This window comes from Oncorhynchus gorbuscha, linkage group LG08 (genome assembly GCF_021184085.1).
Source record: "Oncorhynchus gorbuscha isolate QuinsamMale2020 ecotype Even-year linkage group LG08, OgorEven_v1.0, whole genome shotgun sequence".
Lineage (NCBI taxonomy): Eukaryota > Metazoa > Chordata > Actinopteri > Salmoniformes > Salmonidae > Oncorhynchus > Oncorhynchus gorbuscha.
Window position 1 is genome coordinate 66,496,537 of NC_060180.1, and position 21,495 is coordinate 66,518,031.

Below are 21,495 nucleotides of genomic sequence, written 5' to 3' on the forward strand. Positions count from 1 at the left end.
CTTACGTAGACCATCAAGGAAAATGGCGACTGTGGAATGGCTGGAAGACGAAAGTGAGCAATAATTCAATGCAACGATTAAAGTGCATATCGTTTGCATTTGCATCGTTCTTCGGTAACGTTTAACATCTTATCTTACGACATTGTCATCTTTCGGTATTGTTGAAACATCCGTTTTTTTTGTGTGGTCTTGGTGGGGGTTTTGGTATGGAACAGTATGCACTGTAGTAGGCTATTGCAAAGCATCCAACAACAGGATGATTTAACGAGAAGTAAAAGCACCTTTGGAGCTTTTGGGGGCTCGAGGAAGACCACAATTAGCTCGCTATGTTTGTGCTTTTGAAATCAAGGATTGCGTTTCGATTTGTTTTTGCATAAGTGGGCAGTGCTGCATCACATAGCTAGAAAGTTTGTAGCTACCATCGAATACAGAACTGTCTACTGCGGTTTCCACTAGCTGGCACAGCCACAAACTCAAAATGGACTATATCGTAAAAATTCAACAATTAGCTTTTGGTCAAAATGTAATGTTAGGATTAGGCCCAAGTTTAATTTCAGGTTAGGCATAAGGTTAGCAGTGTGTGGTTAACTTTAGGTTTAAAATAAGATTTTAAGAAGATACATTTTAAAAATAGGCGGGGTTTATGACTTTGTGGCTGTGCCAGCTAGTGACGACCGTCTGTCTACTGCTCATCAATAGTCATAACGTTACCCATCGGTCTTGAGTAAGGGGTGATCGACTAACATTTTATTGTAAAGCATATTCTGATCAGACATGCATGTATTTATGGCATGCTTGACAGTTGTCTTTAAATTGTTATACCCATAGCCCACTCATTGGTCACGTTGATGAAAAATATTTTCTATTATTATTTTTCATATAGTGTTGTGGGGATTCAAATCCTCATGGGTTTTTACCTATGTATGTTATTTTAAATACTAAATTGAAGTGAGACCGAGGGGTGAATCTCAGTAGTATAGTAGCTTCATCTCCATATTTTCTCTGTACACATGTGAAAACAGACATTCTGATGGGTGCTCACCTGGGGGAAAATCATTACGGAAACAGTTTACCATTTAAGAACCATACAAAGCAAAACCAGGTTTCTATTAGACAAATCCCCCCCCTTGTTTTGTTCTGTTTGGTTCAAAGCAAATGGAATTAAACAGCAAGGGACCCATCAAGATCCTTGTTTTATTTATTTTTTTTTTTTATTTTTACAACTAGGCTAAATAACATCAGATTTCTTCCCTGTTGTAAGTGTTAACAAATGACAAAGTGATCTTTAACTACACAAATTCTACTCATTACATAAATACAGTTGAGATCATATTTTGCAGTAGCTCTCAGAAGTAATGTTGGACTGCTTTTTTGGTTATTGTTGTGAACTATTAGCAGACACCACTGGTGGTAGTAGAGAGTTCTTAAAGGAGTGGTACCATAACTGGCAAGAGTAGCCAGCTCAGATGATAGATGGGCAAAGGCAACATCTTATGTTTTTTTTTCTTTCCTAGGGTTCAGCTACTGAAATGTCTGATCTGACCGGTATTGATGAAGAGGAAAAAGATGCAGATCCTATGATGGACCCCTTAGATCTCCTTCAGGATCCAATGAGAAATCAGATGCCCTTGTTTATGGAAATGTTGGACAGACCTCAGACTTCTCCAATGAGAGAAAATAGCAGTGTCCTTGATGTTCTCTCAAACACAAATGTGTTGTCTGTGAATGGACCTTCTTCACACCAGATCTTCGAATCAGATGAGTTCAACAGCTTGTCAACAGAAAAGGAGGAGGAAAGGAGTATTACTCAGTTGAAGAATGTGCAGGACATTGACACTACAGGGATATGGGGTTTCGATGTGGAATCTTCTGAAAACTCAATGGATAATTATGAGGGTCCCCTAAGCTGGGACCCTCAGAGAGAATTCATGCAGTTTCTATGGGACAACCATGATGATTCTCCTGTGGAGGAGCCACCAAAGGCAGATCCTCCCCCAAATAGCCAAAGGAGGAGGAAACGCAAAATGGACATGGTGGTCATGGTTGATCCCTCAGAGGAACTTTACTCTGATTTGAGCCTCAAGTCAACAAAAGACATATTTGATGAGGAGGATCAAGAAGACCCTGTTCCCATCAACAAGGTCCAATTATTAAGAAAAAGCTCCAAACCTCAATCACCGACAGCGAAGAAAGCCCAGTATCCCAATGGAACTGTAGATGCCATCAAGCAACTGATTTTCAGTGCGCCAGAAAGAAATCCACATGAGCAAAGCGTGGCTCACAAGCTTACGCCATTGAATGGGAAACCGCAGACAGAGCCTTGTTCAGAGGAAGAGCCATTGTTTTTTCCTTGCACAAAATGCAACATCAATTTCAAGGAGAAGAACCATTTGCACCGGCACATGAGGACTCACACAGATCCGCCCAGTCCTATCAACATGCCAAAGCCTTTTATATGCAGGGAGTGTGGACAGTCATTCCGCTTTCGCAACGCCCTTCTTCGGCATATGACCATACACCAGGAGAGAAGGGAGAGACTCATGGAGGAGATCAAGGGCATGAATGAATTGAAGGATGAGGGCACAGATGCAAGGCTACAGTGCCCCCAGTGCGCTTTTGGAACAAATTGTCCAAATACTTTTATTCAACATGCTAAGACTCATGAGAAGGACAAGCGGTACTACGACTGTAAGAAGTGTAACTACATGGCTGTGACAGTGTTTGAACTTGAGAGACACGTGAACAAAGAGCACGGTCTCTGTAAAAACCAGGAAGAGCCGCCGGAGAAACCCAGTGTGTTAAAGTCAAAGGAAGAGGATGAAACGCATCATTCTTACTCCTGTAACTGTTGTTCTTATGGCACCTCAAGCAAAAACATATTCAAAAATCATCTTGCGATTCGTCATAATCAGACATACGAAGAATATGAAGCTTTGCAGTGTAGAGAAAGAAAGGAGTTTGCACAACCACCCTCTGAGAAGCACCTCCCCTTTAGGAAATCCCCAGTAGTAGATTCTTTTACTTCAGAGCTGACATCCAAATTCTCTGTAAAAAAACAGGCTTTCAGAAAAAGAACAGATTCCCCTTGTGATTCAAATGACATTTCTGATCTTTTCAAAAAGGATAAAATGGTTCACAGAGCACAAAGGGGATTCAAGTCTCAACCCACAGAGTCAAAACTTGACAAGTCAATAAATAATCTGCTGTCTCGACAAAGAAGTGACAAGCAGAGGAATGAAAAAATTGATGTCACCACAGGTTTTTCTTTTCTCGAGGACAGAAACGGGGACACCAATGATCATGATTTTGGAAGAACATTGTCAGGAATTTCAGAAAATCAAAATTCTCCCTCTAATAGCCACAAATATTTATTGGCATCTAAGTTGGAGAATAATACATTAAATTCTGTCTGTGAAAAGCCCGTTATGAAAAAGTACCCCTCCAAAAGAAAAATGTCCACCCCTTATCGCAATACTGTTGACCAGGACTCTTGCTTCATTTTACCCCAAAATTTGCAAAGTCCGAATATGCTAAATATGATGGAAGAGGAAGACCGTGATGATAAGGATGTGTTCCAGTATAGTGACTATGCCACAGATACCAACACTAAACTTCTTGATAAAAGTGAAATCAAGCAAGATAAAGCGTACATTGTTAATTCCTTTAGCAGAAGAATGTCTATGAGGGGAGTCCTTGAAACCTCTGAAGACATGATTGAGAAAGGTCAAGACGGGCAGTCTCAGCAGAAGCTTGTTGTCAAGGAAGAGTGCATCGAAACACATATTTTTGGAGAGACCCATGCGCCTAACTCAGTACCTCTAAGTGAATCCTTTTTAGATCCTGATTCGGAAGGTGGTGGGGAGCGGAAGACCTGCCCTTACTGTCCTGCAGTGTTTGAGTCCGGTGTGGGATTATCCAATCACGTCAGAGGGCATCTTCATCGGGTTGGACTGAGTTACAATGCACGCCATGTGGTATCAAGGGAGCAAGTGGCGTCTCAAGATCGGAAGCCCCGCATCCGTCGAAAGATGGTAGCAATGCAACGACTGAAAAAAGGTACTAATTTCCTTTTTTTCTATCTTATATTATATTTTGATGCATGGATGGCTATATTCTGATCCTTCAATATAATGTTCAACAGTGCTGGTCACCTTCATGTTGTTATACAGATGAGCCAGTGGTCAACCATATGGCTTCACAGAAACCTCCTCTAAATAGAGATGCATAGGGTTTTTATTAGCTACATTTACATATTAGTAATTTAGCAGACACTCAAATTAGCTATAGCAAAGTCAGAGCTAGTAAGGGGGAAAAAAGTACTGTGCAAGTGTTTACTTCACAAAATGATTTTTTTTTGAGGGGGGGGGTGCTGTGGGATTATTAACTTTGAAGAGGTAGGGTTTCAGAAGATGGGCAGGGACTCTGCTGTCCTAGCTTCAGGGAAAAGCCTGTTCCACCATTGGTGTGCCAGGGCAGAGAAGAGCTTGGGTGGAGAGCAGGGGTGAGAGGGCCAAAAGACCAGAAGTGGTAGAACGTAGTGCTCGGTTGGGGTTTAAATGAAGGTAACTAAATTATAGTATTGTAAGAAAAAAAATGATACACCTGGTTTGATTGGAGAAGTTTACATTATTCAACATTTGAAATAATTTGTAGGTTGCTAATGTGTTCATGATGTGTTAATGTATCATACTCGTGTGAAATACCACACCTTGAAGTTATTACTGTAGTACTAGCCTCGCCATGACACATTTTGGTGTAGTCGGCGGGATTGGGTACACTAAGTTCTCAAACATTTGTTTTTAATTTTGAGTGGGGATGGGGAACTAATTTCTTTGGCATACAAAGAATGCTTTGACTAATTATTTCTGCTTTGTTGCTATTATTTCAGCGCCCAAGTTGGGGTCCGAGGACTCTCCGGTCCGAGGGCACTCCTGTCCATTATGTGGGGACTCTTTTGATAATAAGACTGGGCTGTCCAACCATGTTCGGGGCCATCTGAAACGGCTCGGCAAAACCATCGCCACTAAGTCCAAATCCCCAATGTTGTTGCTCCGGGAGCTGATGCGTGACAAGAGAGAGTTCCAGAGAGCTCTGCAGATTCTGGGCAAAAAACGGATCCCCTCCCATTCCAGAATCCCCTCAAAGCAGGCCATATCTAATCATCTGACACCTCCTAAATGGAATCCCATCCAGAACCTCTACAACAATGCCAAATCACTGGTGCCCATGTATTCTCTACCAGGGGAAACATTGGATAAGAAACAGGCAGAGACTAAATTGGAGGTGAAAGGTTCACTCTCGAGTGCCTTGATAGGAATTCTGAAGAAGAGGAAGTGTCAGGTGGACTCAAAGTTGAGGACTTCCTCTCTAACGGCAAGAAACGCCCTGGCAGTTCCCCCCAGTACAGAGCACAGTAGAGGAGCACAAGTAAACTCAACACTCTCAAACTCTACATCAGGTAAGACCAAGGGTCAATTTAAAGTATGCTATGATGGGATTTTAACCAAAGACAAAATGTTAGCATGACGGTTATGAATCCCAAATGGAGTGTGTCTGTATGCATGCAAAACCGTGGCTGATGTGGTCAAAAGTGTGATTGATTTTTGTAAATATTGTTTCACAGAGAAAGGTGAATTCAACAGGAAGGTGTGTGTCCATTGCAATGCAACCTTCCACAGCGGTGTTAGTCTGTCCAATCACTTGCGGGCATACGCAAAACGAAAGAGGACTGCCTTGTTGGAGGGAACAAGTAAGTGCCTTCCCATCATCAATGGCACATGTTCACAAAGTAATATCAATACTTCACACTGCTTACAGCCTCACTACTGTAAAGTGAACACAATGATTTCCTCAATGTCACTGCCTCACACAGATCCACTGCTTCAGTATACACATGGTCACCAGTCAATACCAAACTTACCTGAGCCTATTGTTCTGGCTTGCCCTGTTCTTAATGTTTCAGCGTATGACTGTAAACAAAGGAGGCAGAGATCGAGGCCTGGTTCCAAGAAGAAGACATCCCCTACTACTCCACACACACCCGAGGAGATGTATAGACTAACCTGCAGGTACTCTGACCACATACCACACTGTCTATGCTGTTGGTGTAAATTATTGTATTATTCATTGACATTTTTCTGATAATAAACACTAAGATTTAAGTTGTGGCAAAGATCTAATCAATGTATTTGTAGTGACGCTTTCAAATGAATGTTAAGTTGACCAACAATATTTGCATTCAAAGAGATTTAAGACACAGGTTTTAGCTTATGTCTTTGAGGGCCACTTCTGATTGGGGGTCTTACTGTGCTTGGATCCTCTTTGCAGATTCTGTGACCTAGTTTTCCAGGGCCCCTTGTCGGTCCAGGAGGACTGGATAAAGCATCTACAAAGGCACATTATGAATACCAGTGTCCCCCACACTGGGGCAGGCATGAGGGAGGTCACCTCATTGCCCAAGGACCCCTCCTTCACCACCACTGAAAGACAGACCCCATCACTGGCAACTCACACTGCCTCCTAAGCCAAGGGGACCTAGTTTAAAAAAAAAAAATCACTATTTTGGTCCTGTGCGTGTATGTGTTTGTACATTAGATGTTCCATCACAGTTTTATACAGTCATAATTGAAAAATGCTTGCCACTATTACAACACACAATTTCAGAGGAGTATGACTACCTAATCTCTTAAAACACATTAAACATTTTGGATATTGTTACATTTTAAATGTCCCATGTTACGAATATGATTCCATGTGGGCTGACTGTTTTCTTGTGTTTATGCAGTGATTAGTGTGGAACCCATTTCCAATAGAGACAACTCTTACCTCAGATTCCTAAAATTCTCTGTCCATTTGGTCAAGTTTGGAGCACCTTTTCTCTGTATGTTGATATTTACATTTATGCTACTCATGAAAACAAAAATGGGACAAATACAATTCTGTATTTTTAACATGTATTGAAATCATGATCATATTGCTACGATTTGTGTTTGTAGGGAGGGGGTTCTGGGTAAGAAAATAAATTCATAGTCAACTAATCTTTAGGTAGATTTCCTATCAATATGGGTAAGTGTGGCTTGCAAGTTAATCACAACAAAAAGGTTTAAAACATGGATGCCAGTTTGGTGGTGTGGCGGGGTTTCATACTGCGGTTATCTGCATATTAGGGTTTATCAGTCAGTTTTTGTTCTCAATGATGCAGTCACAGCGCTTATTGTTGCTGCCTTTCATGAATAACTGTTGCCTATATTTAATGTTTTTTAACTGTTTAAAAAAATTGCTGTTTGTCTTTTTAAATAATTTATGTTTAAATGTATATCATACAGATATGATGCTGAAACCATTTTTGTGATGTTCTAAAAAATAAAAACAGTTTAGTCAACTGGATTGACCTGTGGTGTTTTCTTTAGCAGTGTCCCACCATTAGTTTGAAGGATGGACCAATTTGCTTTCATCCACTAACTAATTCATATCATACCTGAAACTAAACTTGTTCAGTAATTTTACGACACGTCATCTGGTGAATACATTCTACAGTGGGATACAGCAGGAGTGTACATGTGTGGGAGACTAACGCCTTAATATATGATGAACCCTTCAGCTACTCGATCTGGACCACTGAGACTCCTTCATGAAGTTCCAACTCAATAAAAGGAATCTGTATTCACAGGATAAAAGGCACTGTTCTAAAGAAACAGAAAATAGTTCCTTTTCAAGACTGCACAATTTTAACCTTAAGTGATAGTTGGTATCTCAAATGGCTGGTTTGCATATACTGTAGATTAACTGTTGTACCAGATTAATATCACAATGGTAACCATGACAATATTTGAAACTGGGTCAACTGTCTACTGTTTATAAAAGGCTGTTTTATATTCCTGTGAATATCAGTCACACATCAACAATTCATGATTTTTCTTTAAAACATTTATTGTTTGGGTATTATTTTTAAATGATTGTAAGAAATTACAAAGTTTGAAAGCCTGTAAAGACCATATTTCTTCAAGGAAACCAAACATTACAGTATTTCTATCCTTAAATCTCAATGAATCAAAGCAGGTGTTCTAATGGAAAAAGATAATTGTGGGAAAAACATTGCAAAATGTGCTTCAATATCTATTGAAATTAAATCAATTACCAACTGAAAAATAAGAAGGTCCAAAATTACAAATGGATGTTCTTACGTGAAAAATGTCTACGTCAAACACAAAATGACTACAAGTTCTCAACTACGTGATATCTAGCTAATGGATGCTCCACACTCAAGGAAAACCGGTATTCTGTATTAGTTAAGATGATCCTGTATTAGTTTAGAGATACATACGACTGAACATCAACACTAAGGGCACAGACTATGTCCATTTGGTCTTTGTCTAGTTGATTTTGATTCGTGGTTGTTGGCTGTCCACAGCCAGTAGCTAGCAGTTCACATCAACTGTTGGTCTATTCTTCATGATGACTGTTCAAAAGGATCCTTGCCCTGAAATACAACCAATTATTTGTCATTTCCATTCAAATGAAATTAGTTTTTGTCTACAATTTATAGAATTATCACACTTTAAAAAGTAATACGAAACTTTGGTATTCTATAGATAAATAGCATTAGTGTAATGTATAGCAAATGCCTGTTCAGATTATTTACCTCACAGAAGCTTGCATACTCGGTATTCATTCGTTTCATGGTGTCCTTCGCAAAGTTCACACTTTCCAGCAACTGTTTGGTTCTAAATTCCTTCAGTGGTAAACACAGTGAAGTCATAAACATGAAATAATAAGTACACCCACTTGTCTGTTGCAGTGAAAGAACAGATTTGATGTTTGTTTCTTTAAACAATTGAATTGACAAGACAAAATTCTAAATCAAACACAATCGGCCAATTTGTCCAACTTCATGTTGCATCTCAGCTAACACTACAATGACCATTGTTTTTTGTAAGATATCTAATCAGTGAATAATGGAACACATGATATGAGGTGTGAGATCTGCCTCACCATTTTGTTCCTCAGGTGGTCTTTGGAGCTCAGGTGATCCTGCAGTGATGATGGATGTACGGAGACGTAGACTTGGCAAGGAGCACAGTGGAAAATATCTAACTTTGTCATGTAATCCTTGTCCTGCAATGCTGAAAATGATAGGGGTGAGATACAGAAGTCAAATCACAAGTGTAGGCTTAATGACACCAACGTTGTCCAAAGCATACAAGTACATTTAGAATCAATATGTTCCGTTTCTATTGAGGAAAGAAACAATACCTCAACATTGGTGAGTTTAAATTTAGCCATCTTTACAGTTGGACACAGAGGGGGAGTCAGGCAAGTGGGAGAATAGTAGGAGGGATGAACGCGGGAATGAATTTGGTCGGGAACAGTATGTGTGACTAGACAGGAGCATTAGCAAGAGACCCCAGGCTTTGCACGTTAAGCTACCTCTAAGGCTTTGTCTGTTCATCTGCAGTCTATCACCTTGCCGGATTTTGGTTAACATGGCCTCCTGAAACGTAAAGAGAATTACATTTCCCTTAATTGTCATACAGATTGATAATCCTACATTTAATTCCATCTGAGAGAGAATGTATTTGCTTGACGTACATGCAAAAATGCGATTGCCGTGTCGTCGTAGTTGTTTTGATTTTGGATGTGCTCCAGGGTCTCCCAGTGACTATTGCACTTCAGATGCACCTCAAGGGTGCTCGCTTTATGGAGATCCAAGTTACACATGTCACAGGTGAAAAAATCACTGAAAAGACAATAGAAGGGGATTTGTGTCAACTCATATCAAAGTTTATTGGTCGCGTTTGCAGATGTTATCGCAGGTGCAGCGAAATGCTTGTGTTTCTAGCTCCAGCAGCGCAGTAATACCTAGTAATAAGATTTTTATTAAAACATTATACACATAATCCAGAAAAATGTTAAATATCAGAAAAGGCTGTCAAAGTCCAGAATATAAATATATATAAATATAATGGTGTCAATATTATTGTGCATTTTAATAAGGTCCTTCCAAAAAAACATGATAAGTCCCTCCAATAATTTATTTACCTCGATATGTCCTCATTTGGGCTTCTGCTTCTCTTCTTTGTGACCTCTGAGCGTGACTTGGTTAGGTCCCCTCCTAAAAATTGACATTTAAAGACATCCTACGGTGACTTGAGGATTTTTTTTGACACACTGAATACTTCAAGTAGGACATTCAATGAGTTGGTCTGATGATGACTTCGTGATGTCATTGGCCTCCCCCTTGCTTGAGTAACAATAGAGAACCCGTCCCCCCAGGAGACTGGAACAGGACTTAACAAATCACACACTTTCTCTATCCCTTTACAACTCTGCCAGGCCATTAGCAAAACAACACAGTTACAATCCTACCTCTTCCACTAGATTCTGATTGGCCATGAATGGGGTTGGTATCCCAGCGGGACCGGGTAAACCCTGGTGGATTTCTTCTCTGCAGACAACAGAGAAACATCACCATTACAACGCTGCACTAGTGAAAGCCTCAGCAACATCTTTCTACCTTTTTCCACCAAAATAGTAACCTGACTGCGGTGAACCTCTTACCTCTTTGCCAGCTACTGTGGTTGTGGACATTTCTCTCCCATTTTCCCCCTGCTCCCAATATGCATTGAGGGGGAGTAGTGGAGTTTCTGTCGTGGGCAACGGCCGTTCTGCGTGATCATGGCTGGACTGCTCATGTCTGGTACTGGGCCGAGAGGATAACAAATCCCAGTTGAAGCCATCACGATGTCCAGCTACTGAAGCAGAGCCTTGATATCCACTACTCAGGCGGCCGCTCCCTCCACTAACTCTGTGTCTGTGATGGTCTTCCCTGCCTTTGGAAGGCTCCAATTCGGAGTCTGATGATGAGCCAGGATTAGGATCATATGGGTCGTAGAGCTCGGCTCTGGAGAAAAAAAACAAGAGCATTTCAGCCAGGTCCACATTTCTATAGTATCATTTTTAAACAGGCCTTACACTTGGGTCATCGCTAGCTTCTATAGCCACAAATTCATAAACCCTGCCCAGTTCTACAATTTCTCTTGTTAAAATGTGATTTTAAACCTAAACCTAACCCAACCACAATGCTAAACTTATGCCTAACTCTAACCTTAAATTTAGAACAAAAAGCTCATTTTGACTTTGTGGCTGTGGAATCTGACTTTGTGGCTATATAAGCTAGGGGAAACCTTACACTAGGACATGTCTTAAATAGCCACATAACGTGCTAAGCGATGTTCCAAACAAGTCTAAATCACATTTTGCGGGAAATCCTCTGCGTGATACATTTAGAATGGATAAATCAAAAGCAAAACTGTATGTCTTACTGTTCTGAGTTGCTTGTTTGCTGAGAGTTGTAGGAACCTGGGTTTACGGTCGAGCGTCTTGTGTGGTGGGTTGTTCCTGTGTGGAATAAAATAAGCTTTGTTCATTGAAATGAAAAACAAACAGAATGTAAGAAATGGGTTTCCTATCCCTATCAGACAGGTATTGCAAATATTAGGCCAAAGGGAAGCAGACCTACCTGCACTTCCCTGGGTTGGTGTGACGCTGTACTCGAATAAAGAAGAGATTAAGACTGATCCACTCAACACAACGCACAATTGCTAACTGAGTAGCTAACGTTAATTTACCGCATTAATTATTTTTCTGACATGCTTGCTCTTATCAACAAAAAAAACAAAACAGCAAACGATCTGTATGTTTATATTCAACCACAATACATTATTTGATTAGCTAACTAACAACTCTCAACTACTAGCTAGTAAACAGCTAAATCATTTAACTTAGCAACTAGCTAGCTTGCTGGCTACAGTGGCTATGAAGTTAGTGGCTAGCCTACCTTCCATGAGCAGTGTATGTATTCGACGGTCCATAATCAGAAAAAGAGTGATCATTTCGTCGACTCATTCTCGTCCTCAGGTAATTCACTATTAATATCTAACGAACGTTCATATGTTTTGTTAAATTACTGCCTCGTTTACGTGACTGCTGCTACCTATAAGGCTAGCAAGCGGTCATCATACCACAAATAAGCTCCAGAACACAATTTTCTATTTTTACCTGCAGGGGGCAGCATTTTCCTACTGTGACAGTAGTCAACGAAGAAGCTGCTTCCAGGGTCTCAAAATGTATGATAACTGCCACCTATCGTGCTGGAGTATGAAGACTACTCTGTAATGAATATATAAACAACAGCTTTTTATTGATGATTCAACTTGCAAGTTGCAATGTTGAATAAAAGGTATGTACACTATGAATTATAGCTATAGGGTTTAAAATGAGAGATCTCCACATGTCAAGCAGATATTTGTGGCTTTCCTGGCTTTCTTGTAATGTGTAACTAGGAGCAGAAAGCAAGTGCCAACATGCCCCAAGTGCTGGAATTTATACCATCATCTTTGAAGAGAAATACAGAAAGTCACACACATATCTCAACCTGACTATATGTTATAGAATTACTAAAGTACTGGCAAGATAATGTTCTCTGCAAAGCCTGAAATGTCTGTGACAAATGTATCTCATCTTTCTGTGTGTCAGTTACAGGCATTGACTTCCAGATTGTATTTCAAAAGTTGTCTTCAATTGCCCTATTGTTGTGGCATGACATCCTCCCTAAAGATGTAGTGTAAGTTGTACCTTGCTTGATCATTCCCCTCAGTTAATGTAATGCACAGGTTATAACAATATAATATAGGTCACAGTTGTAAATGAGAACTTGTTCTCAACTGGCCTACCTGGTTAAATAATGGTGGAATAAATAAAAAATTAGCAGACGCTTTTATCCAAAGCAACTTAATCATGCTAGCATACATTTTACATATAACAAACCCTCAACAAATAAACAATTTTGTACAGCAGCTTACCAATTATGTTATTCTTTATACAGATATAAATACAGCAATGTACGGTAATGACCAATGACCATTGAGAAAGGCATGGAAACAGAGAGAATAAAAACAATAAGAAATGTGTATCTAAGATCTAGTTTTATTGTGCCAGAAATGGTATGCTTGTAAATGTGAACAGTTCATGTACAGTACAGAAATACATTGGAAAAAGGCAATATAACAATCTTGTCCCATGTGTACACTTAATTGATGCTATTGTTGCTTAATTTAAAAACTTGATTTTGGTGTAAAAAATCGCTTCCCTTTTGTCAACCCTCCTTTATTTTCAATCACACGCAAATGTTTAGCATGGTCTGTGATAGAGAAGTGTAAAACAATAGTAAACATTCAACAATATAACAAAAAGCAAAGCAAATATTGGTTGGGCAAAGTACTTCCAATTTCAATCGTAATCCCCAAAAGTGAATTACTACTGAAAATAGCATTTGTTATTTTACTGAATGGTGTTGTGAATAATGACAGGTAGTGTATCAACAAACTTGAGAGCTGTTTAGTCTTTTCTTATGAATGCCCTCGCTGAGAAATAGCAGCAGTTAAGGCAAAATGATGGTCCCCAGGGTTAACATTATACCTGAGTAGCTAATACAATATTTGTTATTAAGTCTAAAAATATATTACTGCTAACAATATTATGTCATAATACACTATGAAGTAACTAAAAGCTTTTTTTATCTTGAACATTCTTAAATACTTAATAAAATTATACTTTGAAATGATATTACATTATTTATAGAGCTATACAGACTTTGTTGAGGAGAAGCATTCTCTCTCACTTTATTAAGCAAAAAAATGTATAGGGACTACCCATATAGGGCATTGATAATCAATAAAACGTGGTTCAATATCCTGTGAAAGCAACCGTCTGTTTTACTTCCGGGTCATTTCCCCTAATCTTTTGAATGTGCTTGAAGTTACATCATCAAATTCTTGAAAACGTGATCGTTTAAGATATACCTGTCACGCCTTGGTCTTAGTATTTTGTGTTTTCTTTAATTATTTGTTCAGGCCAGGGTGTAACATGGGGTTATTGTATTGTCGTATTGGGGTTTTTATAGGCATTGGGATTGTGGTTGATTAGGGGTTTGTCTAGTATAGGCTTGGCTGCCTGCGTCGGTTCTCAATCAGAGTCAGGTGATTCTTGTTGTCTCTGATGGGGAACCGTATTTAGGTAGCCTGGGTTTCACTTTGTATTTCGTGGGTGATTGTTCCTGTCTCTGTGTAGTTTTACCAGATAGGCTGTAATTAGGTTTCACATTCCGTTTTGTTGTTTTGTATTTGTATCAGTTATTTCATGTACCGCGATTCTTTCATTAAAGACATGAGTAACCACCACTCTGCATTTCGGTCCGATTCTCTTTCTACAAACGAAGAACGCCGATACAATACCTGTATATAAAATTATATTTGTGTTTGAATTTACTTCTGCCATGTGCCTTTACGAAGTATTTGGCTTCAAGACCGTTGCGCTACGTTTTTGCCCATTGAAGAGGATTCAAAAAGCCTACAAAAGTTATAAAAACTACAAGGCTAGTTCCTGGTAAATAACGTGTTACTTTCATAGCGTATTGCTTCAGTGAGTAATATACATTTCAGTTAATCAATGTACCATTAGGGTTTAAGGTATCAGAAATGATCAACTATAAGCCACTCGCAAAGGACACGTTGGTCTCCCGACTAATGCTCTCCTTTACCTCTACAGGCAAAGTGTCAAAAAGGTGGTCCTCTACAATGAGGCTGTTTTTACGTAGAAGGCGACAGTTCCCCAGCAGTGAGGGAAGGCGGTCCAGACAGTTCCCCCTCAGCTCCAGCTGAGCAAGATGCACCAACTGACCCACAGTCTCAGGCAGGTTGGTGAGGACATTATTGCTCAGACACAGGAACTTTAGCTTGGTGCACCTGAACAGCTGCTTGGGCAGCACCTCCACCTTGTTTGCATTGATTGCGAAGTGCTGGAGGTTCTGCAGGAGACCCAAGTCCGGCGGGATCACTGTGATGGAGTTGTGACTGACATCCAAGTGCCTCAGCTTGGGGAGGTGGAACAGCGCCGGCGGGAGCGTCTCCAGTTTGTTGTGTGAAAGGTAAAGTGACTCCAAAGACTTGACCTGGCCTATTGAGGCTGGAATGGTGATGATTTTGTTGTGCCACAATTTGAGGCAGGTCAACCTCTTGAGGTGCTGAAAGCTGATGACCTCTTCGATGGTGCGAATGTTGTTGGATTTGAGGTCCAGCTCTTGAAGGTTGGTTAAGCTGAAAATAGCATGGGGGATCCTCTCCAGCTCACAGTTGTGCAGCTCCAGATCGGCGAGGTTTGTCATCTTCTTGAGGCTGTTCAGTACAAGTAGTTTAGTACCATCGTTATGCACCACCAGTTTGATCAGGTGTGGGGACAGCTCAGTGAGGTTGGAGGGGATCTTGGTGAGGTTGCTCTTCAGATATAATGTCTTAAGATGTTTCAAATCACGCATGCACTCTAGTCCTATCATTTTGTTGTTTTCTGAGCTTAAATTCCCTACTAAGTTTAGCTCCCTCAAACTCCTCAACAAATAAACCCATGCTGGGATCTCAGCAACGTCTGTGAACTTGACATGAAGGCAGCGGAGGTGGTCACGGAGAAAGACAAAGGCAGTCTGCTCAACTTTGGCAGGGCAGTGGCAGAGGTGCAGCTCCTGCAGACTGGTCATTTGGGAAACCTTTGCCGAAAACCTGACCTCAGGAATTAGCTCTAGTTTAAGTATTTCCAGGTCGGTGAGGTCAAACACTGCATTGGGGAGACCAGAAAGCATGAAGAGGTGGAGCTCCTGCTGGTCTTGGGGATTTCGGGTCACAAGTTGTCTGAGCTTCTCAAATGTCCACTCGTGGTTTAGACTGATCTCCCTCAGCTTGTTCTCGCTGACCTCCGAGAGGAAGACACCAAACCGTTTGGAATACAGCTGGTCGTACTGATCGACCATGTGCAGAAGGAACGCAAAGTCGTTTTTCACATCAGGAATGTCACTGAAGCTACTCTCCTCTCTGACTTTCTCAAATGAGTACTCTTTAAGGGGGCGCCTGAAAAGCCAGTGGAGGGAATACAAGCAGACCATCCCATAGATCAATATGAGGGCCATGTAGCTGAGGAGGAGCTTTCTCAACATGAAAGCCATGTTGTGGGTACAAAAGAACTGCTCATATCCGGTTAAGTGTTTGATTTTGGGTTCACATATGTGATGAAACTCGATGGCAGCAATAAATGTTGACGTATATGACAGAATCAAAATAAACTTGACCGTTTTGACCACAGTCTGAGCTACATAGAGCTTGTAGATGAAATCGCTGTCCTCCACATGGGCGCGGAATTTCCGCACCTTCTCAAATAGAGCCTTGGCCTGCTCCCCATCTTTCTTGTCCAGGATAGTCATACTTGGGGCTTCAGCAACAGGCTTATCTGCTGAGAACTTGACTCCTGTATTCCCAAGCATAGGGGTAGATGAGTTTGCAGCATTTTCATCTTTAGTTTCCTGTGATAACTCTCTCTGTGCTGAAGTGGTGCCAGTCAGTCTCTGCTTGTTCTCCTCAGAATCCTCACAGGCTGTCTCGGACAAAGCCTTTGTAGTCCATGGAGACTCAAAGCACCGTCCGAGAATGGACACAAAGTGTTCAATCTTTGAGCTTGTCTTGGGGTATTTGAACCAGAAGTTACTACTGACCATAAGCACAAGGGTGTGTATGAGGGAGAGGTACGGGAAGTACTTTGAGTACCAGGGCAAGGCAATATGGTAACACATTTGGTTGACAAAGACATACTGCTGATAATCTAAGTTGGTTTGGATCCCTGTGGGCCTGGGTTGCTGCATTTTGCTCTCTCGCTTCACAATGATGGGCTGGGTGTTGTGGACCTCGTGTACTGCACTGTCTGGTAGATCTTTAGTGGCCATTGGTGTAGCAAGCACTGTCGTTATGCCAACTGCTGATGAGGCGGTTTCTTGTGGACTTTGGTATGTCCAAGAGTTTGGCCCTGTCACCGCTTCCTCCAGGCATGGAAGGCATGCCACCTGGTCCTTTGTGATCTGCATCGTCATGGCGAAGATGGACAACATGAGCATGACCACCCCCAGGTAGTCCATGAAGACGTCCCACCATGGTTTTAGGATGCGGTAGGTCGGCTGGATGTCGTTCAACGACGCTAACTCTGTGATGGTAAACATTCCTGCAATGGAAGGAGACAGGGAATGTAGCTAATAATGAGAGCACTTATTTCAAATGATTTTCAAATCAAATGATTTTAAAAAGGCACTTTTTAAATGTTTTTTTGTTCAGTAAATATATGTTTGTTGGTAGATGTTTGTACTTGGTATGGTTAAAAAGGTAATAAAGATTGATCCATTTATTTTGATAACTAATTTGAATGGCTCTCCATGTCAAAGTGTCTCATGAAAGACAATGCAGCATTAGTAATGTAGGCTTATTATATTTGTTTGATATTGCACCTCTCTTTAGATTTTGAAAACATCTGATGACAAAGCCAAAAGTCTGTCTGATCTAGTGCAAAGAATTCCCCCCCTGGGGGTTAACTGGTTTTCCCTCACATCAAGACTAGTTAAGACATGTGGATACTGGAATGGCAAAGGTTCCCTTTGATTTTAGTCTCAACCTATTGTGAGTGATTGAGGCACAATATTGTCCATCTTCAGGCTTGTTATTTTTACTCGTTATTGTTAATTATTCACTGTGTATTTATTCTTCATGTCACTATTTATATACATAAAAATCTTTAATTGCCTTGTTGAAAAAGGACCCAGAAGTAAGCATCTGACTGTTAGTCTACACCTGTTGTTTAAGAAGCATGTGACAACTAAAATTTGATTTGAGAAGTTTAGCATGTTGGTGTGCCATTTTGTGAAGCAATGAATGGTAAGTATGCCCAGTTTCAACATGTGGGCTCACTTCCTCTATTTGCCAGTGTTGTAACTAACTAACTCTGTTCTCCTCTCTGTTCCTTTTCCTCTAGGGCAATAAAAAATAGTTTGAAATGTTTTTATGAGAGTTATTTAAAACAACAATGAAAATACACTTGTGTCACATTGCCCAAACTAGGTACATAATGAACACTACTGTTAATAATATGATTATTACTGTTACTACACTATTAAGGCCAGGCCCCACAGGCTGAAATGTAAAGAAACGTGATATAAATGAATATTTTCTTTACTTTATCATACTACCATCATCAACATTTTATGAATTTTTAACCACTTTTAAATGGACATCCATAATTTCAAAGCTCACTACATTGAATCACACATAATTGTAAAGCCCATTTCATAGTGAATGTTACAAACTGGACTGTATGTAGTAACTTACTTTGAAGAGATGGTGATTGGGTCAATATAGAGGGGCGGCAGGGTAGCCTAGTGGTTAGAGCGTTGGAAGGTTGCAAGTTCAAACCCCCGAGCTGACAAGGTACAAATCTGTTGTTCTGCCCCTGAACAGGCAGTTAACCCACTGTTCCTAGGCCGTCATTGAAAATAAGAATTTGTTCTTAACTGACTTGCCTAGTTAAGTAAAGGTTAAATAAAAATAGGTGTTTCCCAAAAGTAAGACTCTTCCCACCAGCCAACTCATTTTTCTCAGCTTCAGAAGAATCTACATTCCCCAATGTTTGTGTAGTTATCCTTAGATATATTCTCCAGACATACTTAGAGGGAATTGTTGATATGTTGTCAAAATTGTATTCTATACTGAAATAAAATATAAATTCAACATGTAAAGTGTGGGTACCATGTTTCATGAGCTGAAATAAGAGATTCCAGAAATGTTCCATATGCACAAAAAGCGTATTTCTCTCAAATGTTGTGCAGAAATGTGATGACATCCCTGTTAATGACCATTTCTCCTTTGCCAACGATAATCCATCCACCTGACAGGTGTGGCATATCAAGAATCTGATTAAACAGCATGATCATTGTGCTGGGGACAATAAAAGGCCACTCTAAAATGTGCAGTTTTGTCACACCACACAATACCACAGATGTCTCAAGTATTCCCCTTCCAGTCATGTGAAATCCATCATTTAGGGCAGAATTGATTTATTTCAATGGACTGATTTCCTTCTATAAACTGTAACTCAGTAAAATATTTTAAATTGTTGCATGTTGCATTTATATTTTTGTTCAATATTGATCAAATTTTCTTGGTTAAATTTGCTAAAAATTCATTTTATGTACATGTCTTTATTTAACTGAGTATTTATTTATTCATAATATGGTCAAAGAAAGTTTGGTCCTGGAGTGTCTTAACAAAATAAAATAAAAAATATATATTGACTTCATCCAGAGTCCAGAAAAAAGTATTTGCGTTCTATGAAAATATGTAAATGAGACCACCTCATTTGTATAAGGTCTCATTTGCATAACGTATACAATATTTCAGAAACATTTTAATATAAAAAGGCATTATATTTAAAAGTTCATTGTGATATGATTAAGAGAAAAAAATACCTATTAGGGTGTGGTGCCTGGCCTTAGGAGTGATTTTATTCCATACTCTTTTTCCTTGCCACAGATATGGACACTTGATTTATCACCAATAAAACTTTAGATGATATTTGCTTTCATCAATAATTTCCGTTCATAGTTGAAGTAAATAATTACAGTAATATACTTTTGATATTATAGGCTATAGCCTATTGGCTATATTTATAGGTATGATATTATTAAAACACGCTTTAAGATAACATCCCAACAAGCCATCATCAATGACGTTTTGCATATAGGCCAAATCGAAGTAGGACGAGAATCTGCAGATGCAGCTTGTAGACAACACTGGTTCTAACAAAGAGACCAGTTGTGGAATAAACCTAGGCTACTTATTAAACACACTTACAGTCATTTAATTTATAGGAAATATTAGATACATGTTATTTCTTGCGTATTACTCTTCTGTTGTTGTCTGACTCTGAGGTCAGGTGACTTGCTGTAACTGTAACTTTTTTTTATTGCCTGTAACTCAACTACAACATGTGCCCGGATTTGAACATTTACAGTGCAGTAACAATGTATTATCTGGCTACTTGCGTTAAATAAACTGCCCTGGGATTACCGCACATTATGAAAATCAACATCAAATTAATGTAAATTATGATTTTACAGTTTTTAAAGCGTGGTAAGTCCGAGGAAAACTAGCATACTTACTATCTTGGTGACCTTATCTAATTAGATTTTCTGTACTCCATTTCCACTTTTGCGCTCCAGACAATTCCTTCTGACGATTCAGCTCAATCCATTAAACTATGGAACAAAGCTTGTGACCAAGAACATTTGTTCGTGACAATGCGAATGTCGGCACCATCCTCAATAGCAGCGGTTCTGCATACCTGAGCGTCGTGGAGAATATGCGCATAACGTCGACCACTGTACGCATGTAATTTGAAGAAAAGGGTGGTCCAATTTGAACATGACTCCGCTATTACCGGAGTTTCTTATTGGTGGACGCCACAGATCAACGTACTAAAGACACATCATTCTTATCTATCTCAAACAGCTTCACAGTTCTTTCCAGCTAGGTCTCACTCAGATGCCACCAAATTGGAAATAATGATGATAACTGGGGCACCACCGACCGCATACTGTACTACGACTTGATCGAATGTGCGCATTCTGTTACATATTAATATAACTCATTCGAAAGCTTTCAACTGTAACCATCTATTCAGTAACTATATAATAAGTAACTACTAATATTAAGGCTATAAATTAATACATTGTATCCGTCACATCATATCTGCTGCACCTGTAGATTGTAGGCTACACAATGTAATGTACATTCTCGCAATCTCTCTTCCTGTTTGTCTGTAGCTACGCTATATAGCCTAATTGTGAAAATGAAGACATAGAAATATATGTAGAGCCCTTGGTGAAAGTCGCTACCTCAGATGTCTGGATTTGGTTGCACACAGTACACTCTTGAGGAAGTGTCTCTTGAGTTTGGTACAGGTTCCAACTGGTCCAGGCTAGATAATATAAAAATAGTTGGCCACACTCTGCTCAATGTAACCAGAGAACTGAATAAAAATAACAGCCAGGCCAGTTTCATGAGGCCAAACAACTTTAGTCAGTGATTCTTTAAAAACGATTCATTATAATCAATTAAATTATTGTTTATTACACAGTACACTGTTATAACATATACATATTATACACTTCCTAAAGGGAGAATATGGTGACCTGATACGGATTGTGATTGTGTAACAGCAGAGATCTGATTACAGACCTGTAGATGGCGGCAGACACACAGAAGAGAAATCTGACAATGGGTCATATGGTTGGGTGTGAGGGCAAGAGCGGTGTACAGGGTTGTGGTCGTGGTCACAGCAATGGGGAATAGGTGGATCCGTTGTGTAATTAGGGCCTACGGGGGCTGAAGCAGACATACAGAGGTAACCCCCACATGTACTTAGCAACCAGGTCATTGTATTGAAGAAGGTCTGAACACAGTAAATGCAAATCCAATCCCAGACAGACACACCTGTTTCCATGACAATTAATGACTAGTAAGCATCACGTGTCCCCAATCCCAGTATACCAGATTGTAATATGAGTAATAATAACACCAA

The 21,495-nt window shown here is 39.9% G+C and overlaps 3 protein-coding genes across 3 annotated transcripts; 1 reads left to right on the forward strand and 2 right to left on the reverse strand.

The window, feature by feature from the left end:
* LOC124042047 (zinc finger protein 644-like) lies at nucleotides 1-7,386 on the forward strand. The gene is made up of 6 exons (XM_046360330.1): nucleotides 1-114; nucleotides 1,515-4,056; nucleotides 4,889-5,458; nucleotides 5,624-5,749; nucleotides 5,963-6,068; nucleotides 6,328-7,386. The coding sequence occupies exons 2-6, from the start codon at nucleotides 1,530-1,532 to the stop codon at nucleotides 6,521-6,523; spliced, it is 3,525 nt and encodes a 1,174-aa protein (XP_046216286.1). The 5' UTR covers nucleotides 1-114; nucleotides 1,515-1,529; the 3' UTR covers nucleotides 6,524-7,386.
* A 522-nt stretch (nucleotides 7,387-7,908) lies between these two features.
* On the reverse strand, nucleotides 7,909-12,058 carry LOC124042048 (DBIRD complex subunit ZNF326-like). Its single transcript, XM_046360331.1, has 11 exons — nucleotides 11,837-12,058; nucleotides 11,519-11,544; nucleotides 11,322-11,397; nucleotides 10,558-10,900; nucleotides 10,366-10,444; nucleotides 10,039-10,111; nucleotides 9,589-9,736; nucleotides 9,427-9,490; nucleotides 8,992-9,122; nucleotides 8,642-8,731; nucleotides 7,909-8,479 (listed from the first exon to the last, which is right to left on the reverse strand). The coding sequence occupies exons 1-11, from the start codon at nucleotides 11,902-11,904 to the stop codon at nucleotides 8,450-8,452; spliced, it is 1,128 nt and encodes a 375-aa protein (XP_046216287.1). The 5' UTR covers nucleotides 11,905-12,058; the 3' UTR covers nucleotides 7,909-8,449.
* Nucleotides 12,059-14,157: 2,099 nt separating this feature from the next.
* LOC124042049 (volume-regulated anion channel subunit LRRC8D-like) lies at nucleotides 14,158-20,463 on the reverse strand. The gene is made up of 2 exons (XM_046360332.1): nucleotides 20,075-20,463; nucleotides 14,158-17,091 (listed from the first exon to the last, which is right to left on the reverse strand). The coding sequence occupies exon 2, from the start codon at nucleotides 17,087-17,089 to the stop codon at nucleotides 14,543-14,545; it is 2,547 nt and encodes an 848-aa protein (XP_046216288.1). The 5' UTR covers nucleotides 17,090-17,091; nucleotides 20,075-20,463; the 3' UTR covers nucleotides 14,158-14,542.
* Nucleotides 20,464-21,495: the final 1,032 nt, after the last annotated feature.